The following is a 17,754-nucleotide window of genomic DNA, read 5'->3' as shown; positions in this document are numbered from 1 at the left end:
AAATTGATTAGCTGCAGGAATCCCTCCCCCCTTTTTTTTTTGGTAAGGTCTAGTCAAAATAACTTGAAAGAATATAGTCTTAGTTTATCAAAGAAAAGCGTATTTTTCCCCTGCAAATGGAATAGAAAATCCATTTAATCATTATTGTTCCTGATGTGATTTTTTTCAAAATGTAAAGGTAAAAATGTATTGCTGTTTAATACACTTTTGATTGTGAACATGTCCTGTGTACATGTACTCCAACAGTAATGAGATGTTAGAATAAATAAGTGAAACACGATAATCACTTGTTCATTCTGCACATGAAGGTCTCTACTATCTTTATTAACTAGACATAAATAATAATTACAGAAGAAAGGAAAAGAGAGGTTTGCATTTTATGCATCTCTCAAGACACTTTTTAGCCTCATGTGATCTTCATTCCTCCTCTTCTACCTTTTTATGAAACTCCCGGCTCTTGGCTCGGAGCTTGTTGACCTGCGACTCTGCAATGTCAGCTCTTTCCTCAGCTTCCTCCAGCTCATGCTGGATCTTGCGGAATTTGGAGAGGTTGACATTGGACAGCTCCTCCTGTGGGGGGAGAGAGTTATGAAAAGCACAATGGTGGATGGGTGATGCTTAAGACTTATCAAGAAATGTAATAGCTGAGATTTGGCCAGAAAAAAATTCAAACTCCACAGGTGGGCAAGCAGAGCACGTTCCATACATAACAAGGTGAGAAGCTGCTCAGGGTGTTAAGTGTGTCAAATGAGAAGAGAGCACTGGGTATCAAAAAGGCCATGACAACTTTACATACTTGTCCATGACAGAGACCAGGCAAGACAGACTATCAGCTGCCTCTGAAACCCGGGTTAGGGAAGGGAGAAGGAAAGAGTTAGGGAGTGAGGATTTGAGAAGAACAACAAGAGAAGCCCCTTCCAAAAACAGCAGTTCTTACTCCCATATTTCTCATTGGCTTGTAGCAGCAAAAGCACAAAAACCACTCAAGGATTCAAAAAGCTGGACAGGAGAAAAGCCCAATAAAGAATTCCACCTCCACCAGCAGGAAGGCTGACTGTGCACACAGCAATACTTACAGCCTCCTCAGCTTGCCTCTTGTAGGATTTCACCTTCATCTGCAGCTTATCTACCAGATCCTGGAGTCTGAGAACATTCTTCCGGTCTTCCTCAGACTAATAATAATAATAATAAATAATAATAATAATAACAATAATAGAAACACTTCTTTGTCTTTCACTTTAAACTCTATGTGAAACAGAGTGGGTAACATTCCTTACAGAACATTGCTGTCCAGTAAGACAGAGGTGATAATTCTGTTAACTGGATTCTCAACAGATTGAGAAAGACAGAAAAAAAATCCCACTGGAAGGCAAAGTGCAAACATTTTGACTTCTTGGACCAAGGGTAAGTCAGTGCAATGCGGATTCCTGCTTTACCTGGTAGGTCAGCTCCTTCACCCTCCTCTCGTATTTGCGCACACCCTTCACGGCTTCAGCGCTGCGCTTCTGCTCAGAATCAACTTCCCCTTCCAGCTCCCGCACCTGCAATGAGAAGGTCATGCTTGGAATTCCCCAGTGGTGCCTCATGGCACGTGCTCCCTGATGCACAAACACCAGCCCTACGCACCCTGGCCTCCAGCTTCTGGATTTGCTTCTTGCCTCCTTTCAGGGCCAGCTGCTCTGCCTCATCCAGGCGGAGCTGCAGGTCCTTCACTGTCTGGTCCAAGTTCTTCTTCATCCTCTCCAGGTGGGCGCTGGTGTCCTGCTCCTTCTTCAGCTCTTCTGCCATCATGGCTGCCTGGAGAGCAAAGGAACAGCGCCAGTTTGGGGATGGGAGACATGTTGGGGCAGAATCCATCCACCACTAGCAATGCAAGGAGTCCCCAGCTCACATCTGTGATGGCCTTCTTGGCCTTCTCTTCAGCATTGCGGGCTTCCTGGATCGTCTCCTCCATTTCACTCTGAATTTGGGAAATGTCCATTTCCAGCTTCTTCTTGGTGTTGATCAAACTGGTGTTCTGTGCAAACAGTATCACAGGTTTGTGTTTGTTAGCTCATAATATCAATCCCAAAACATTGAATATATTCTGTTTTTTAATGTAAAGAATTCCCTCAGGTCACATGGTATTCTTTTCTATAGGAGTTGCCATTGTAGGTCATTACTATCTCAGCTGTGATGCACTTCAGTATTTCAAGAATGTCCTCCAAAACCTTTCCCCCCATAGTTTGTGAGAAAACAGAGAAGGAATTTAGACTTATAAAGACTTATGATTTTAAATCTAATGGCAGTAAAAGAATTTAAATGGTACTATAGAGTACTTATAATGACCTTGTTAAAGGATGTTAATGACAGTATTAGTGTATTCGTGTTTTGTTAATATTAAATGTAATTATCAATAAAAGTTTCAATTTATAGACTCATATGTAGGAAAGGTGTTGTTCTCACACAATCAATAGAGTACAAACTTGAAATAATTCTCTGAATTTATAACTGTTTCGATATCTCTACTGTAGTCTAATTAAATTCATGTTATAACTCCAGCTGAAACCTTGCTTTTAGTATTTGTAATCTCTGCTGTGAAATTTGCAAGGCATATATTACAAAGTGCTGTTACAGTACAACCAGACTTTAGTTGTTTTCTATCTGTAGAACAGAAATACAAATATTATATGTATTTATACACTGACCTGGGTATGAAGTAGTTGTACACGCTCACTTGCATCCAGCAGCTCCTGCTCAGCCACTTTCCTGGACCGCTCTGTCTGCTCCAGGGCTGCCCGTAGTTCCTCAACTTCAGCCTGCAACAGGTTTGCTCTGCGCTCCACCATGGCCACCTGCTCCTTCAGGTCCTCCTGCGTCCTGAGAGCATCGTCCAGGTGTATCTGGGTATCCTGTAAGAGAGGAAAGTGAGATTAAAAGGATGCACAGCAATCCTGAGCATTGAAAATGTAAGCTAAGCCATTCTTCTGCGTGTATCATTTTTTAAATGGACCTTCAGCACTGCCTGTGTGTTCCTCAGGTTCTTTTGGGCCTCTGCAGCCACGCGGTTGGCATGGCTCAGCTGGATCTCCATTTCATTCAGGTCTCCCTCCATCTTCTTCTTCAGCCTCAGCGCTTCATTCCTGCTCCTGATCTCTGCATCCAGGCTGCTCTGCAAGGACTCCACAACTCGCAGATGGTTTCTCTTCAGCTGGTCGATTTCCTCATCTTTTTCTGCTATCTTCCGGTCAATCTCAGACTTGACCTGGTTGAGCTCCAGCTGGAGGCGCAGGATCTTCCCTTCCTCATGTTCTAGGGAGGCCTGTAAAAAATAAAGACAAAAAAACAAACAAACAAACAAAAAACCCAGACAAAATTCAGTTAATGACATAAATACTGAAATCGCTTACATTAACTAATCTCTTCAAGAATAATGCATAGCTTCAGATCTGACAGTCTACCACAGAAAAAGAAAAGGATTCCTGTGTATCCAGTGGCTCTAATGGTGCTTGAAATCCCATGCTTTCTGTGTCTGGAATATCTCCTCCCAGTCACATAGTTTCATAAATGATTTCTAAGGTTTCTGGGCAGTAAGTAAACAAGCAAGAATGGATGGATGTACCTCAGCTTCCTCCAGGGATGCTTGCAGTTCAGATTTCTCCTGCTCAGTCTGCTTCTTCACTTTCTCCAGCTCATGAATGGCCTTTCCTCCCTCTGCAATCTGCTCCGTCAGGTCAGCAATCTCCTCTGTAGGGACAGAGACAAATGGCAGGGTCAGGCACTGAGCAGGAGCGGAAATGTCCTGCCACAGGAAGGTGACACGCACCCTCGCAGCACTGCGGGCAAAGACCCATTTGGTGGGGTGGCTAGAGAAGCTTGCAAGAAAGGCCTGTGAGGAGCAGAGTGCCCGGGACTTACGCTGCAAGTTCTTGTTCTCCCGCTTCAGCGTCTCCAGGTGGTCCAAGGACTCCTCGTAGGCATTCTTCATCTTAAACAGCTCCGTGCTGAGAGAGCGAGACTCCTTCTGGGAGGCTTCCAGCTCAGCCTGCGTTTCCTCATACTTCTGCTTCCACTCTGCCAGGATCTGAAGAGCAAGAGGGCCTGAGTATGGACGTGGCAACCATGAGGGGATGCTCTGTCCCCACAGCACAAGGCTGGAGCCCAGGTTACCTTGTCGAAATTCTTCTGCTTCTTGTCCAGAGCTGCGCAGGCAGCATTCGACCTTTCCACATCAATCATCAGGTCCTCCACTTCATTCTGCAGCCGCTGCTTTGTCTTTTCCAGGGAAGCACATTTGGAGTTCACAGCTTCGACGTGTTCCTCTGCATCCTGCAGACGCTGTGCCAGCTTCTTCCTGGGAGATGGTAAGCACAGCTCCCAGTGAGGAAGCGCAGGGGAGCCTGTGGTGTGCAGCTGGGTGTGTTTTTCACAGCAGCACGCTTGGCCACTTGGCAATGCGAGATCCCCTTTCACACACAGCACAGGACCTCTCCCAGGCAATCATCGTATTCCCAGGCCCAAATCCCAAGTGGCTCTAGCAATGCCTCTGCCCCCTGTGCACACCCTGCATGGCCTCTCTCTGCCATCCTCCGTCTCATGGGCTTTGTTGCTTTTGCCAGCCCACATCGTCTGTGGGATGTGTTTTCCCTCTTCCTGCCACCCCACCCCAAAGCACAGTGCTGGCTTCTTCCTGACAGTATCTCAGTGGTCTCTTCCGACTCCCTTGTTAGCCTCTGCTAGCCTTCCCCATCTTCCCCACGTACTTGGCCTCCTCCAGTTCCTCCGTGCGCTGAATGGCGTCCGTCTCGTATTTGGTTCTCCACTGGGCCACTTCACTGTTGGCCTTGGACAGGGCGCGCTGCAGCTCACCCTTGGCTTCCTGCTCCTCTTCATATTGTTCCCGGAGCAAGTCACAGTCATGGCGAGCAGATTGCAAGGCGTGGGCCAGGGCATTCTTGGCCTGGGGGGACAATGGGACAATGAGTAGCTGTATCCTGGGAAATGCCCTGACTGAAATGTTATCAGGCACTGGATTATTCTCCTGTGGGAATGAGGACAGTCCACTGGATGGGAAAGGAAGAGCTGTGAACTTGCAAAAGAGTTAATGGATAGACTGGCGGGAACAGGGAGCAAAGCCACCATGAGAAGGCTTGCACTGAATTACCCAAGTGGGGCCTTTCCTGGCTCTCATGGTGGTGGTTCTGTAATTCCATTTTACAGTGGCTGAGGCATCACTTAGGCAGGAGGAATAGTGCCCCAAAGACAGATTTTGGGAAGCATCCTCACCTTTATTTCTTCCTCTAAATGCCTCTTGAGTTCCTCAATCTGTTGGGTGAATGCCTGCTTGCCTCTTGACAGCTGAGAAATCAGAGCATCTTTCTCCTCCACCTGGCGTGAATATTCCCCTGAAAAGTTTGCAGATAGATTTTTTTCTGCTGATGACAGTAATATATCCACTTCTGACCATATACACAGATATTTAGTGGAGCTTGCAGAAGCTTGTGATCTCATCTCATTGCAGCAGAGAGGAAGTGTGTTGGACTGATATTTCCCCAGAAGACTTATTTCTGCATTGGCCCTCTGACCTTGTTCCATTTGCACATCAGAGATGTGGATGTCTTACCTGCTTCTGTCTGCAGACGAGCTCTTTGAGCATTGACATCATTGATCATGCGCTGATGTTCCTCCTCTTTTGACTTAATCTCACTCAGCTGGTCTTCCAGTGTGCGGCACATCTTCTCCAAACTTGCCTATGTGGCAGCAAATGGAAGGCCAGGAGATTTAGTACATGCTAGCTATAATGGCATGCACAAGAGAGTAAGCACCCTTTGGGGCAGTGTGCCTATAAAATGTGTTCTATACCTTGGCTTTGGAGACGGACTCCATGTTACTGGCCAAGTCGTCAATCTCCATCTTCAGCTCACTCTTCTCCTTCTCCAGCTTCTGCTTGACGCGCTGAAGGTTGTCGATTTGCTCCCCAAGCTCGGCCGTGCTGTCCGCATGCTTCTTCCGCAGGGCGGCAGCTGTGGCTTCATGCTGCAGAGTGGCCTCCTCGAGGTCCCGGCGCATCTTCTGAAATTCTGCCTCACGCTTCTTGTTCATATCGATCTGAGCTGCCGTAGCTCCCCCTGCTTCTTCCAGGCGCTCACTGATCTCCTCGAGCTCCCTGGAGAGGTCAGCCCGATGCTTCTCTGCTTTGGCCCGAGAGGTCCGCTCGGCCTCGATTTCCTCCTCCAGTTCCTCAATACGGGCCTGGGGAACATTAGGCACCATTCACACCCACGCCCTGCTCCTACCTGACCTCTGTCGGCATGAAAGAAGGGACGGAACAAAGACTTGCCTGCAGCTCCTTGATCTTCTTCTGTAATTGCATGCCCAGGGCTTGCTCATCCTCGATCTTGCTCTGGATCTGGCTGATTTCAAAGTCTTTCCTTTGTGCAAAGCAAACTGTGTTAGAGCCCAAAGAAAAACAAGTGTGAACATGCACAGCGCAAAGGTTCCCCACAACCACACTTACTTCTTCAGTTTCTCCTCCAGCTGCTGCTTATCATTTTCCAAATCCATTGTGGATTCATGGGCCAGCTTCAGGTCTCCCTCGAGTTTCCTCTTGGCTCTCTCAAGGTCCATGCGCAGTTTCTTCTCTTGCTCCAGGGACCCTTCAAGCTAAACAGAACAAGATCATGAGTGCTCTGCCTGCCAGGTCTACCTCCACAACTGTCCAATCCTTCTTCTGTGTGCGTGTGCTTACATCGTCCACTTGCTGCTCCAGCTTGGTTTTAGCTTTGGTTAGCATATTGACTTTGTCCTCTTCTGCCTGCAGGTCATCCAGTGTCTGCTGGTGGGCCTCTTGGAGGGCTTTCTTCTCTTTTGTCAGCTTGGCAATGGTCTCGTCCAGGACTGCCATCTCCTCAGTGAGGTTTTTGACCTGTGAGAAGAAGGGAGCAGGTGGCAATTAAAGGAAGTAGCTACAAACGTGCTGTACCAGCACAGTGTTGATTTCTGGAGTGTGAGTGACAAGTTCTCTGTTGTACCTTGTTTTCGGTGGCATGCTTTTCCTTCTCAACCTTAGCCAGTGTTAACTCCAAGTCATCAATATCTTTCTTCAGCTCTGAGCATTCATCCTCCAGTTTCCTCTTCTTGGCTGTCAGCTCAGCATTGATTTCCTCCTCATCCTCGGCCCTTTCTGTCACTTCCTTGATTTTGGCTTCGAGCTGGATTTTGGTTTTGATCAGCTGGTCACATCGTTCCTCAGCATCAGCTAAAGCATCAGCTTCCTGTTGAGTAAACAGAGTTTTTTTCGCTAACATCTAGCTTTGGAAGACACTGAATAGAAAATGTTATTTAATGCTGAAGAAATAAAAATGGAATTATTATTTTTTTATTATTTTGGGGAAAGTTATTACTGCACAGTGTCTTTTAAATCAGTTTTTATTCTTTTCAGTTTTTTAGATTCTTCTCATTATCAAATATTGTGTCTACCTCCATTTATAGGTAATATATCTAGATATGTAAAAATAATTCTTTCACTAAGGATTTTTATTCATTTCCCTGAAAGTGAATAACTGAATATAATGGCATATATATATTTACATATATAGATACATACATACATATATATGTATGTATGTATTTATAGTCTCTCTAAAAATTATTCTCGGTAGGACTAAATTAGAATTCATCTTTCTTTATGCCAGGTATGTCAGTACATAATCTGAGTGTAATTGGTAGTTTCCATTTGAATCTGATTGTATTTTAAAGCAATGAAATTTACACCTAGAAACACAGGAGTATTGCCTAAATGTTGCATAAACTTTTGAGATGCCAAAGGGCGTTGGAGACACACACAGACAGCTAGCAGTTGTGTCTCAGGACGTATGGGGTGTCTGTGTCTTCTTGGAGTAGAAGCTGCAGGAGGACAGGTGAGATACCATGTGTCATAAGAAATGGCTCCAACGACATTTATTTAGGCAAATGAACTAAGAGAGAGTGTATAGTCAATTGAATAACTCTCCATATTCCATTTACTGTATACACTAAATGTCTAATGGCTATAATGTGACCTTATACCATAAGATTACCTAGAGACATGTACATATAGGCACAAAGACTAACACTTAAAAGTCATTCTCAAGCTGGAACCCCACTTTGCAATGGTGACACTGAATGCCCAAAGCAGGTGGTCTGAATTTTACCCTTAGTCACATAAGATTCAGCTTAGAAATTTTGTAAGGCAGAGTAGGGTGCAGTTTGAGAGTTCTCTTTTAAGAAACAGGAGTTATATCTTACTTATTTTCACCAGGAAAAAAATATACTACTCACAGCCTGCACTTGGAGCTGCAGGTCATTTTTCTCCTGCAGGAGGGACACCATTTTCTCCTCCAGCTCCTTCCTCTTTGCCTCAGACTTCGCAAGCTCCTCCTTGGTTTTCTCAAACTCTTCCTTCATATTGGCCATCTCCTTCTCGGATTCTGCACTCTTCAGCAAGGGCTTGATCTTGAAGAATAGCTTCATCCAGGACCAGTGCTTGACATTCATGAATGAACGAACATTGTACTGGATGCAGAAGATGGACTCCCTGAAACATAATTAGAATGTACATTGAGTATTTTGGGTGTGAATGGTGTAGACACTTTCTCCAAAGTCCAGGTATTATTTGCATTTGAGAAATGTCTACCTCCTCTCCACCATTCTCTGGTACTCCACTCTCATCAGGAAGCCCCTGCACCTGGCCTGTGTGCGAGTGATGAGCTGTGCCAGCTTCTCATCTCTCATCTCCTCCAGGAGTCCCAGCAGCCCAGCTTTGAAGAACACCTTGAGAAAGGGAATATCGCAGCATGTCACTGTCAGGTGGTGCAAAGCACAGACCCACAGTACGTGAGTCAAGGAGTGATTGTACCTTGGTGTGACCAAATTTGTACTGGGTGTGGTCCACATCAATGGAGCCAAGGAGCTTCTCAGAAGCCTTCTTGCTGTCAATGAACTGTCCCTCTGGGATAGCACTTGCATTAAGCACCTTGTATCTGTGGAATGAAAGGAGGTATGAATTAACAGAGACTAAGTCTAAAGTCATAAGCTTATACAAGCTAGTGAAATTAGCAGCATTCTTTGCAGCAGCATGAAGCTGAGGAACTTGGACTTCCATCCCATGTTTATAGATGACATTCATAGTGAAATGAATTCTAATAACAAAATTAAGGAAGCTTTCACTGCGTTTAGCTGAACAATAGTAGATGAAAAGACGATACTGATATCCAGGCATTTCATTCTGATATCTTTTTGTCTTCAGCTATGCTTTCATTCTTGAACAGAAAATTGCTAGACAGGAACATTGCCACTGTACATGTAGCAAGAAATGATCTTCCACTGACACTAGCAGCATATACAGAACACTCTAGCTGAGTATGTAATTTGTATATGAGATTTTTTGTAGCCATATCTCAGGTTCCCCCTCCCCCCTTTTTTTTTTAAATCTTGGAAGCACTGGCTTGTGTAGCTCCAGTGTGCTTCCCTAGTCAGAGACATTGGCAAGGTTCAGTTGTGTGGTGAGCAAAAATTAGTGAGGGCACCTGACGTATCCCTTCATTTCTCAACAGTTTCTCCTTTGTCAGCCACACATGCTATCTTTGGTTATACCTTCCTGCAATTTGGTCCTTCTTTCAGTTTTAATTACAAAATTACAGAATTATAAAATAGCCACAAATGTTAAAACAGGTAAGATTTGTAACTTATGTAGTAAACACAGGATGGAGAGCAGAAAGGGCTCTGACCTCTGTTTAAAGTCTGCATAGAGGATTCTGCTGGGGAATCCCTTCCTGCAAATTCTGATTCCTTCTAGCACACCATTACAACGCAGCTGGTGAAGCACCAGTTCATGCTCCATGGCACCTAAAAGAATGAGACAATTATTTGATACTTTACTAAAAAGCACAAAGAATAATGACTGCATCACAGCAAGATCTCCCTCTACTTTGTCTTCTTACCGGGTGTTTTTGTTTCATTGGGGATGATGCAACGCACAAAATGGGGGTGAGTGCTCCGTAGATTGGTCATCAGCTTGTTTAGGTTCTCCTGTGGGATCATAGGCAAAGTTTCTTTTTTTTATTATTATTATTATCAAATGTTACCTCTGTAGCTACACTACCAGATGAGCATGAAAGAAACTGTGTAATGTGTTCTCATGAGACAGACGGACCTATCCACTCAGATGACTCTCATGGAAAAAGGTCACCAGAGATTTGAGGCACCAAAAGACAGAATTCTCAATGGAAGATGATTATCCTCAGTCACCAGACTCTCACTCTGCACGAGATACTTAATTTTGTTAGGAATGCAAAGTTTACAGGGAGGGCCAAGAGAGAGGTATTTAATAGAATTAGGTGCAACTTGTGAAGATACATATGACAAAGGCTGAGCAGAGGAAGACAAGAAAGAGCTACTGCTGGGTGAGAAAGGGGGTCACAGCTCTCAGAGAAAAGGCACAAGGGGTAGGCCCTAGAGCACACTTTGCTGGAAGTGCTTTTAAACAGCAAACCCAGGAACTAGCACCGATTTTAACAGTTACTTTTATTGGGTAGGACCTAACCGCTCTCGGGTTAGCCCTGGTTTGGAGCAGTGGCAAGGCTGTTTAGAGAGATATCCCTTCCATGCAATTTAAAAACCTGTCCAGAATGCCAGGCAGTAGCTAGATGCTACAGGAACCTAAACAGATGCTTCTCCATCTGCCTTAAGCCCTGTCCATCGGTGGGAAGGTAGCTGGCCTTGGCGTTTCCATATCAGCTTAGCTTTCCATGTCAAATTTATGTGCAGATCCAGACTAGATATTCCCTCAGGCAGGCAGCCAGATCCCTCCTAGGGGAGGGGGAAATTGGGCAAGAGCTTGGTCCTACCAAAGTACTTGTGAGTAAATGAAACTAGAGTCTGACTCTGAAGTGCTCTTTTCAAAAAGGAAAGATTAAGTCAACAGGTATCGTCTCATTGGCCTCAGCTGACTTGGAGTCATCCCTTTTATGAATAACTGAAAAGATGTTTTTGTTACAGGATACAGAGGGATAATGAACTTACCCTGAAAAGAGCTGAGACAGTTTGGAAAGAAGAACCTTTCTTCTTGCCCCCCTTCTTGCCACCGCCACCACTCTCTGAAGAATACCAAAAACAGATGGTATTACAACTTTGAGTTGCAAACTTTTTCTCTGTGAGACTGTAAGAAGCTTGCTCATACGTATTACTCATGCTAAGCGAAGAACCTAGGATGCAGTGGGACACAGAGTCAACATTCATTCTAAAGGAAGAGAGAAACTTGTTTTCTGGATACAGAGGTCCAAAGGTATGCACTGACTGGAATCCTAGGGCTTATCATGGCTCACTGAAGTCTGAGATACATTTGATCTTTTCCTTTTTTAATAAATTCAAGCTATTTGAGACTCTTCACAGTATGCAGTCTCTTAAGAACATGTTGAGAAACCACCTACTCCAGCTCATATTCATGGCTCTGAAAGAGTCATTAAAAAAAAAAAAGATGAAAATATGAATTTTAGAGAACAGACCTGCCTCTCCTCCAACAGAGGCAAAGAGTAAAGCCAGTGTCTTCATGGATGATTTCTGGTACAGCCCCACAACAGTTTCATTCAGTGGGTCCTTGTTCTTGTCAAGCCAACCAGTGATGTTGTAGTCCACTGTGCCAGCATAGTGCACCAGGGAGAAGTGGGCCTCAGCCTTGCCTTTGGCAGGCTTGGGCTTCTGGAAGTTATTGGACTTGCCCAGATGCTGGTCATAGAGCTTGTTCTTGAAAGAGGTGTCAGTTGCCTTGGGGAACATGCACTCCTCTTCCAGGATGGAAAAGATGCCCATGGGCTGGAAGAAATAGCAGCACATAGAAGAGAAGAAGAAAGGAGGAAGGAGAGGTGAAAAGGCAGAAAGAATCACAGACAAAGAACAAGCTTTCTGAGTGGGACAATATAAAAGCTCTCAGTCTTTTTCAAAACAGGATTCTTCTAGAATCAATTTATGATCAGCAAAGCAAATTGTAAAAGAATCTAAAACAATACTTTCATAATATCATATGTACGCTTTTGACCTACATTATGCATATATAAAAGTAATGAATTCTTGAAAATATCAGACATTTTGAATTAGAGTGATACCTTCTCAATGAGCTCAATGCAGGCAGCCAGATCCATCCCAAAGTCTATGAACTCCCATTCAATTCCTTCCTTCTTGTACTCTTCCTGCTCCAGCACGAACATGTGGTGGTTGAAGAACTGTTGCAGTTTCTCATTGGTGAAATTGATGCACAGCTGCTCCAGGCTGTTGAACTGCACAATTACAGACATTACTATTAATTTAATTTCAGAAAGCTAAAGAACAATGCTGCCTTTTTTTTATTTTTTTATTTTTTGGCAAATTATGGAAGGGTCTGTGATTCCTTCTCTGCTCAGGCAGGCGTTTAGAATTTCTTTCAGTTCATCTCTACTAGCAAGCTAAACTTTATCAACATGTTTCTGAGCCCTAGAACCTGAGGCTCTTTAATATTTTGGGATTATCAGTTTTGATACCTACTAGAGTGGGCCTATTCAGTTATGGGAGGGACCTCAGTCATCAGTGTATCCAAGATTTCCAAACTCTGATTTCAAGTGTATCCCAAGCCTTCTGAGTGCAAACTATGACTATGGAAATATGCATTAGGTGCCAAATGCCATCTCAGACTGCTGTCTGTAAACAGTCAAAAAACAGTTTTTAAGCATTTCTATTAGCATATGTGCAACACAAATGTATTCTCAATGAAAAGCCTGTGGGTGTCATGATGCTTTAGGTGTAACCTGAAAGGATTAAACTCATTTCTGCGAAAAGGTATCATTACTTCTTAAATCTTTTACCACTCCATTAATTTACTTGTAAAGTTATGTTAATAAAACATTGCTCTTACATCAAAGATCTCAAAGCCAGCAATGTCCAGGACACCAATGAAGTACTGTCTGGGCTGTTTGGTATCCAGCTGTTGGTTGATGCGAATGACCATCCACAAGAACATCTTCTCAAAGACAGCCTTTGCCAGGGCACCTACAGCATTGTACACCTAAATCAAAGACAAAAGGCTTGTAGTTATCATTCAGAGAAAAAGAGGAAGTCTGGGTGATTTAGTTCAAGCCACAGGTTGTCAGACATTGATTGTTACCTGCTGCACGGTTTGACCTTTGGTCACAAATTCATTTCCAACCTTGACTCGGGGGTAGCACAGAGCCTTGAGCAGGTCAGCTGAATTCAGACCCATCAGGTAGGCAGCCTTGTCAGCAACTAAATGCCAAAATAAATTAATTTTTAAGGCACAGACAGGCATTATTGTTCTTTTAAAACAAGTAGAAAAGGCAAGTTTGGGCAAGATAAAAAGTCTAGTTAAGATAAAAAAGTAATATATTTGTAGTTCAGCATAAGCCACATTCTAAGTGGAGTACTGGAACAGGTTGCTTGTGTTACTTGATGTCTTCAAAAACAGGTAAAGAAACAGATGGATTGCACAGTAAATGGAGTAGACAGGAAATGGAAAAGATGAACTGTCACAGTTCTTTCTCAGTTTTATGAGCAAAGCAAGCTAGCAAAATAAAAGATGACTTTGCCACACTGAGAAATTTGTTCACAGATTCAGAGTAATCCTCAGAAGGGTCTAGTGACCAAGTTTTATGTTGACTTGAGTCTCTACAAACACAACTGATTTACATGGATTCATTATTATGTACAATGCTCCAAATGCTTCCAGGATGTGATCAGCAAAATGGCATGCCTGACATCACTTAAATAATATTATTCATATAATTTGTAGTGTATCCTACAACTACTGTTCTTCATTATCAGATTCATTGCTATCATATTCCTTGAATTCATTTTCATTTATATCTTAATGTTTCTAAAGAATGGAAAAAACAGTAGTACACAGCTTTTTATAATATATGCAAATAACTTTGTTTTCATGAGAAAATTTCCATGAACTTTAAAGGAATACACCTTTGAAAAATCCCAGGCAAAGCAAACTTGATAGACATTATATTTTATCTATTTTTCTAATTCATGGAAACATGAGAAAACTCTACAGAAAATAGAGAATATAGGAAACACAATTGTAGTATTAACTGATGTTTCTTTTTAACCTCCCATGTGAAATAAAATAGCACAGTTTAGACACTATGAGTTGTCTCCATAATAAAGGCCTTATGGTAGAACAGTTTCAGGATTCTAGCTTTATTCATCTGAAAACAATGCCCTTAGGAAGTGACTACAAATGATTATAAATGATAGCAGCTGTCTGGGCACATAAACTTAAAATCAGTGAGCAGAGTAGCTCTGAGTTATCTCCCAGTTTGGTTTAGTGTCCATTGGACCTTATTCTCCACTGCTTTATACTTTTCATAGTTCAAAATATTCTGTTGTTCATCATTAAGACAAAAATTTACACCTACTCTGCACAAGCATTAGGAATGGGCCACATATGCAGTGTAGCTGTCAGCCACCTTTCTCACTGTTGACAGAAATAGAAACAATTTTTTCACTCCAGCATACTATCTTTCTATCAGGCCATTGACATTGGTATGAATTAACCTGCTGGGCTGAGTAATTTTGATACAATAGAAAATTCTTCTCTAATTTCATAGGAACAGATTCACTAACAACCTCTACACTCTTCTGCTGAGTTGTCTTCTTTCAGAAAAGTTATCTAGTTAGGACATGCTTATATTCTGCAATACTAGCATTTTGAAAAAAATACAGAATGATCAATGAATCTGGCTTAGAATTATTGCTTATATTAGTGAGTGGTCCAGTGTATATTATGCTAATACCTTCTGTGCCATCTGGTTCTGCCTGCTCCTCACGCTGCTTCTGCTTAAACTTTAAGTTCCCATAGTGCATGACAGCTCCTGTCAGCTTGTAAATGGCCGTCTTTTCATCAGCAGTGAAGCCCAGGATGTCAATGGCGCTCTAACAAAAAAGTCACTAAAGTAAGTACCATGCCTATTAAAGGTTGGAATCTACCTAATAAAATTTCTGTACATTACTTACATCTGTGGCCATCAGCTCTTCCTGGTCATTAATGCTGGGAACTGTGATCTCACCTTGACTCACATAATGATAGTCATAGGGATTGGTGGTAATCAGTAGCATCTCTGAAAACAAGCACAAAACACGTACAGATCAAAAGTAATTGGCATGTAATGGAATTAAATGTTGCTCAGTGAATTTCCTCCAGATAAGTTAGTGATCCTTCCTACCAATTAGCTCTGGCTTCTTGTTGGACATGATCTGATAAAATATGTGGTAGCTTCTTTCAGCCTTGAGCTGGAAAGTGACTCTGGACTTCTCCAGCAGGTCTGGTAAGGAAGGTAGAACAAAGTTAGCATAAGAACTGAGGAAGGTAGGAAGGACTGTTATCAGGACAGGAGGGTCTCTTACATGTTTCAATGTCAGCAGAAGCCAGTTTCCCTGTGGCACCAAAATGGATCCTGATGAATTTACCCTGAAAGAAGAAAAAAAGTTGATCTAGATATGTTTTACCAGTTCTGATTACAAAAACATTCCAGTCATTGCACTGGTAAGAAAAAAGTTATTTTGTTCAAGGCAACAACTTACAAAGCGTGAGGAGTTGTCATTCCTCACGGTCTTGGCATTTCCAAAAGCTTCCAGCAGGGGGTTGGCACTGATGATTTGATCCTCAAGTGTCCCCTAAGAAAGAAATCTTATTGTCATGATACAGCTCATAAATGAGGCTGTCAGCTGGAGGGTGCTATCCCTAGGAACTCACCTGCATTTTGCCTGCCTGCTGTGGCTGCTCCTCCTTCTTCTTATCCCCGCTAGCTGCAATTGTTGCAAAGTACTGGATGACACGCTTTGTGTTCACAGTCTTCCCTGCACCGGATTCTCCGCTGTGAAGGCAGAGAGAGAAGCAGAGAACGCATGGTCAGGCAGCAGGTCCCCTGGCACAGAGCAGCCCAGCAGGAACCTGAGCAGGCAATGTACGTACGTGATCAGGATTGACTGATTCTCACGATCTGTGAAAGAGGCAGAAGAGAGGAGACTGTTAGTAGTTCTCCTGAGTAACACTGAATTGTTACTAAACAGCTGAAAGAGATGTCCAGGTGTCAAAATACATAAGATCACTCCCAGCTGAAGCCCATCAAGACTAGTCATTTAATTCACACAGGTCTTTTTTAAAGGCTCATTATTATATAATATATAATATATATATATTATATTATATAATTATATTATATAATTGCCATTACTATGGAATAAAATTAATCCTCTGTTTATGATACCTTCTGTCACATTATGCAAAAAGCTTATGAAAGATATAGGTGAAATCTTGTTCCCAGGATGGGGAGCCAAGAGTTTTGGAAAAGTGTTTTTAATGTCCAGGTTTTAATGAAAGGTAGAATCAGGTTTCCTAGAAATGCATTGGATTTCATATTTTAACAGTGTCTTTCTCAGCTCAGCTAAAGCAAAAAGGTGCAAAACTGAATAAGGATATTCAGTATTTTTCATTAGCTTTCATTTTTCATTTCCAACTTACGAAAGAAAAAAATGGATGAGGTCTATTGAAATATTCTGTCTCCCCTGAGAGCTAAGTCCATGCGTGCTTCAGGTTCAATTTGGCTTGAAATGAATTGCTATTTAATTTGCTCCAGTGTTCTGTGCTACAGCTCTGCAGTGTCCTTAACTGCTTTGCCTCATTCCCCCATAAGAATGCTGTGGGGATTTTCGTTCTGAATCAGGGTGAAGGAGATGGGGCAACTCACCAGTTAACATGAACTGATAGGCATTGTCAGAGATGGAGAAGATGTGGGGAGGGGCCTCCTGGCGCTTTTTGCCTCGGTAGGCCAACACCACCTCTGGGTTGTACACCGGCAGCCACTTGTAGGGGTTGACAGTGACACAGAAGAGACCCGAGTAGGTCTGTGAGGAAGGGAGACAGCAAGTTGGCTTCCACTTGGCTTAGCGTAGCAGTTTTTCCTAGCTAGTTGCAGGAGGACTGCTGCTGGTACTTACGTAGATCATCCAGGCTGCATAACGCTCTTTGAGGTTATACAACACAGCGGGTTCATGGAGGTGGGTCATCATGGCCATGTCCTCGATTTTGTCATACTTGGGAGGGTTCATGGAGAAGATCTGATCTTCCTTCACAGTCAGAGTCTGCTCAAAGAAAAGGGAGATTGATGTGTGTTGGCTAAGAGTGTCCATCAAATGCTGTCAATCAAATGCTGTCCTTAAGCCTTATTTTTCACTCACCTCTCCACCTTCAGTCTTGACTGTGACCTTTCCTCCTTCTTTGCTCTGAATTGTGCTTTTCACATAGGATTCCTTAGCATGTACCACAAAGACTGATGTCTTGGCATCAAAAGGCTTGTTCTGTGCCTCAATTCTCTCCTTTTCAGACTTTCGGAGATAAGGAGCTGCCTCCCCAAAGATGGCCATCTCAGAGTCTGAAGACATGGCTGCAATTTATTGAATGCAGCACAGCAGGAGGCTGAATGGGAGAGGAATACTACAGTGCTGAGTGATGGAAGAAATGCTTTTGTACAACACACCTGACTCATTAGAGTTCTGCTCTGTCTGCTCTTATGGTCTCCCTCTCTGTCTGACCGGCTCTTCACCACAGATGTCCTTTAATACATTTAGATGGTAAAGATAGTAGAGGGGGCTGATTTTTATTATTTTTACTTCCTTTCCCTTATTTCCAGTTTACATGATTTGTTCTTCAGGTCTAGTAGTCTTTTAGTAGTCTACAGAGAAATG

The 17,754-nt window shown here is 43.0% G+C and overlaps 1 protein-coding gene across 1 annotated transcript; it reads right to left on the bottom strand.

Annotated features, from left to right (window-relative positions):
• Positions 1–337: 337 nt before the first annotated feature.
• LOC106496860 (myosin-1B-like) lies at positions 338–17,451 on the bottom strand. Its single transcript, XM_067308338.1, has 38 exons — positions 17,248–17,451; positions 17,008–17,151; positions 16,758–16,914; positions 15,983–16,010; positions 15,764–15,884; positions 15,592–15,684; positions 15,415–15,478; positions 15,234–15,332; positions 15,025–15,128; positions 14,805–14,943; positions 13,151–13,269; positions 12,902–13,051; positions 12,120–12,290; positions 11,523–11,829; positions 11,041–11,114; positions 9,960–10,047; positions 9,747–9,864; positions 8,876–8,999; positions 8,654–8,790; positions 8,299–8,554; positions 7,011–7,253; positions 6,728–6,904; positions 6,497–6,642; positions 6,320–6,410; positions 5,842–6,231; positions 5,603–5,729; positions 5,266–5,384; positions 4,743–4,939; positions 4,150–4,333; positions 3,898–4,063; positions 3,602–3,726; positions 2,993–3,301; positions 2,688–2,891; positions 1,892–2,017; positions 1,627–1,797; positions 1,437–1,541; positions 1,077–1,172; positions 338–570 (listed from the first exon to the last, which is right to left on the bottom strand). The coding sequence occupies exons 1-38, from the start codon at positions 17,449–17,451 to the stop codon at positions 418–420; spliced, it is 5,826 nt and encodes a 1,941-aa protein (XP_067164439.1). The 3' UTR covers positions 338–417.
• Between the last annotated feature and the right edge of the window lie 303 nt (positions 17,452–17,754).

This window comes from Apteryx mantelli, chromosome 19 (genome assembly GCF_036417845.1).
Source record: "Apteryx mantelli isolate bAptMan1 chromosome 19, bAptMan1.hap1, whole genome shotgun sequence".
Classification (NCBI taxonomy): Eukaryota; Metazoa; Chordata; class Aves; order Apterygiformes; family Apterygidae; genus Apteryx; species Apteryx mantelli.
Note: the sequence above shows the minus strand (reverse complement) of the source record. Positions and strands in the feature narration are given on the sequence as shown.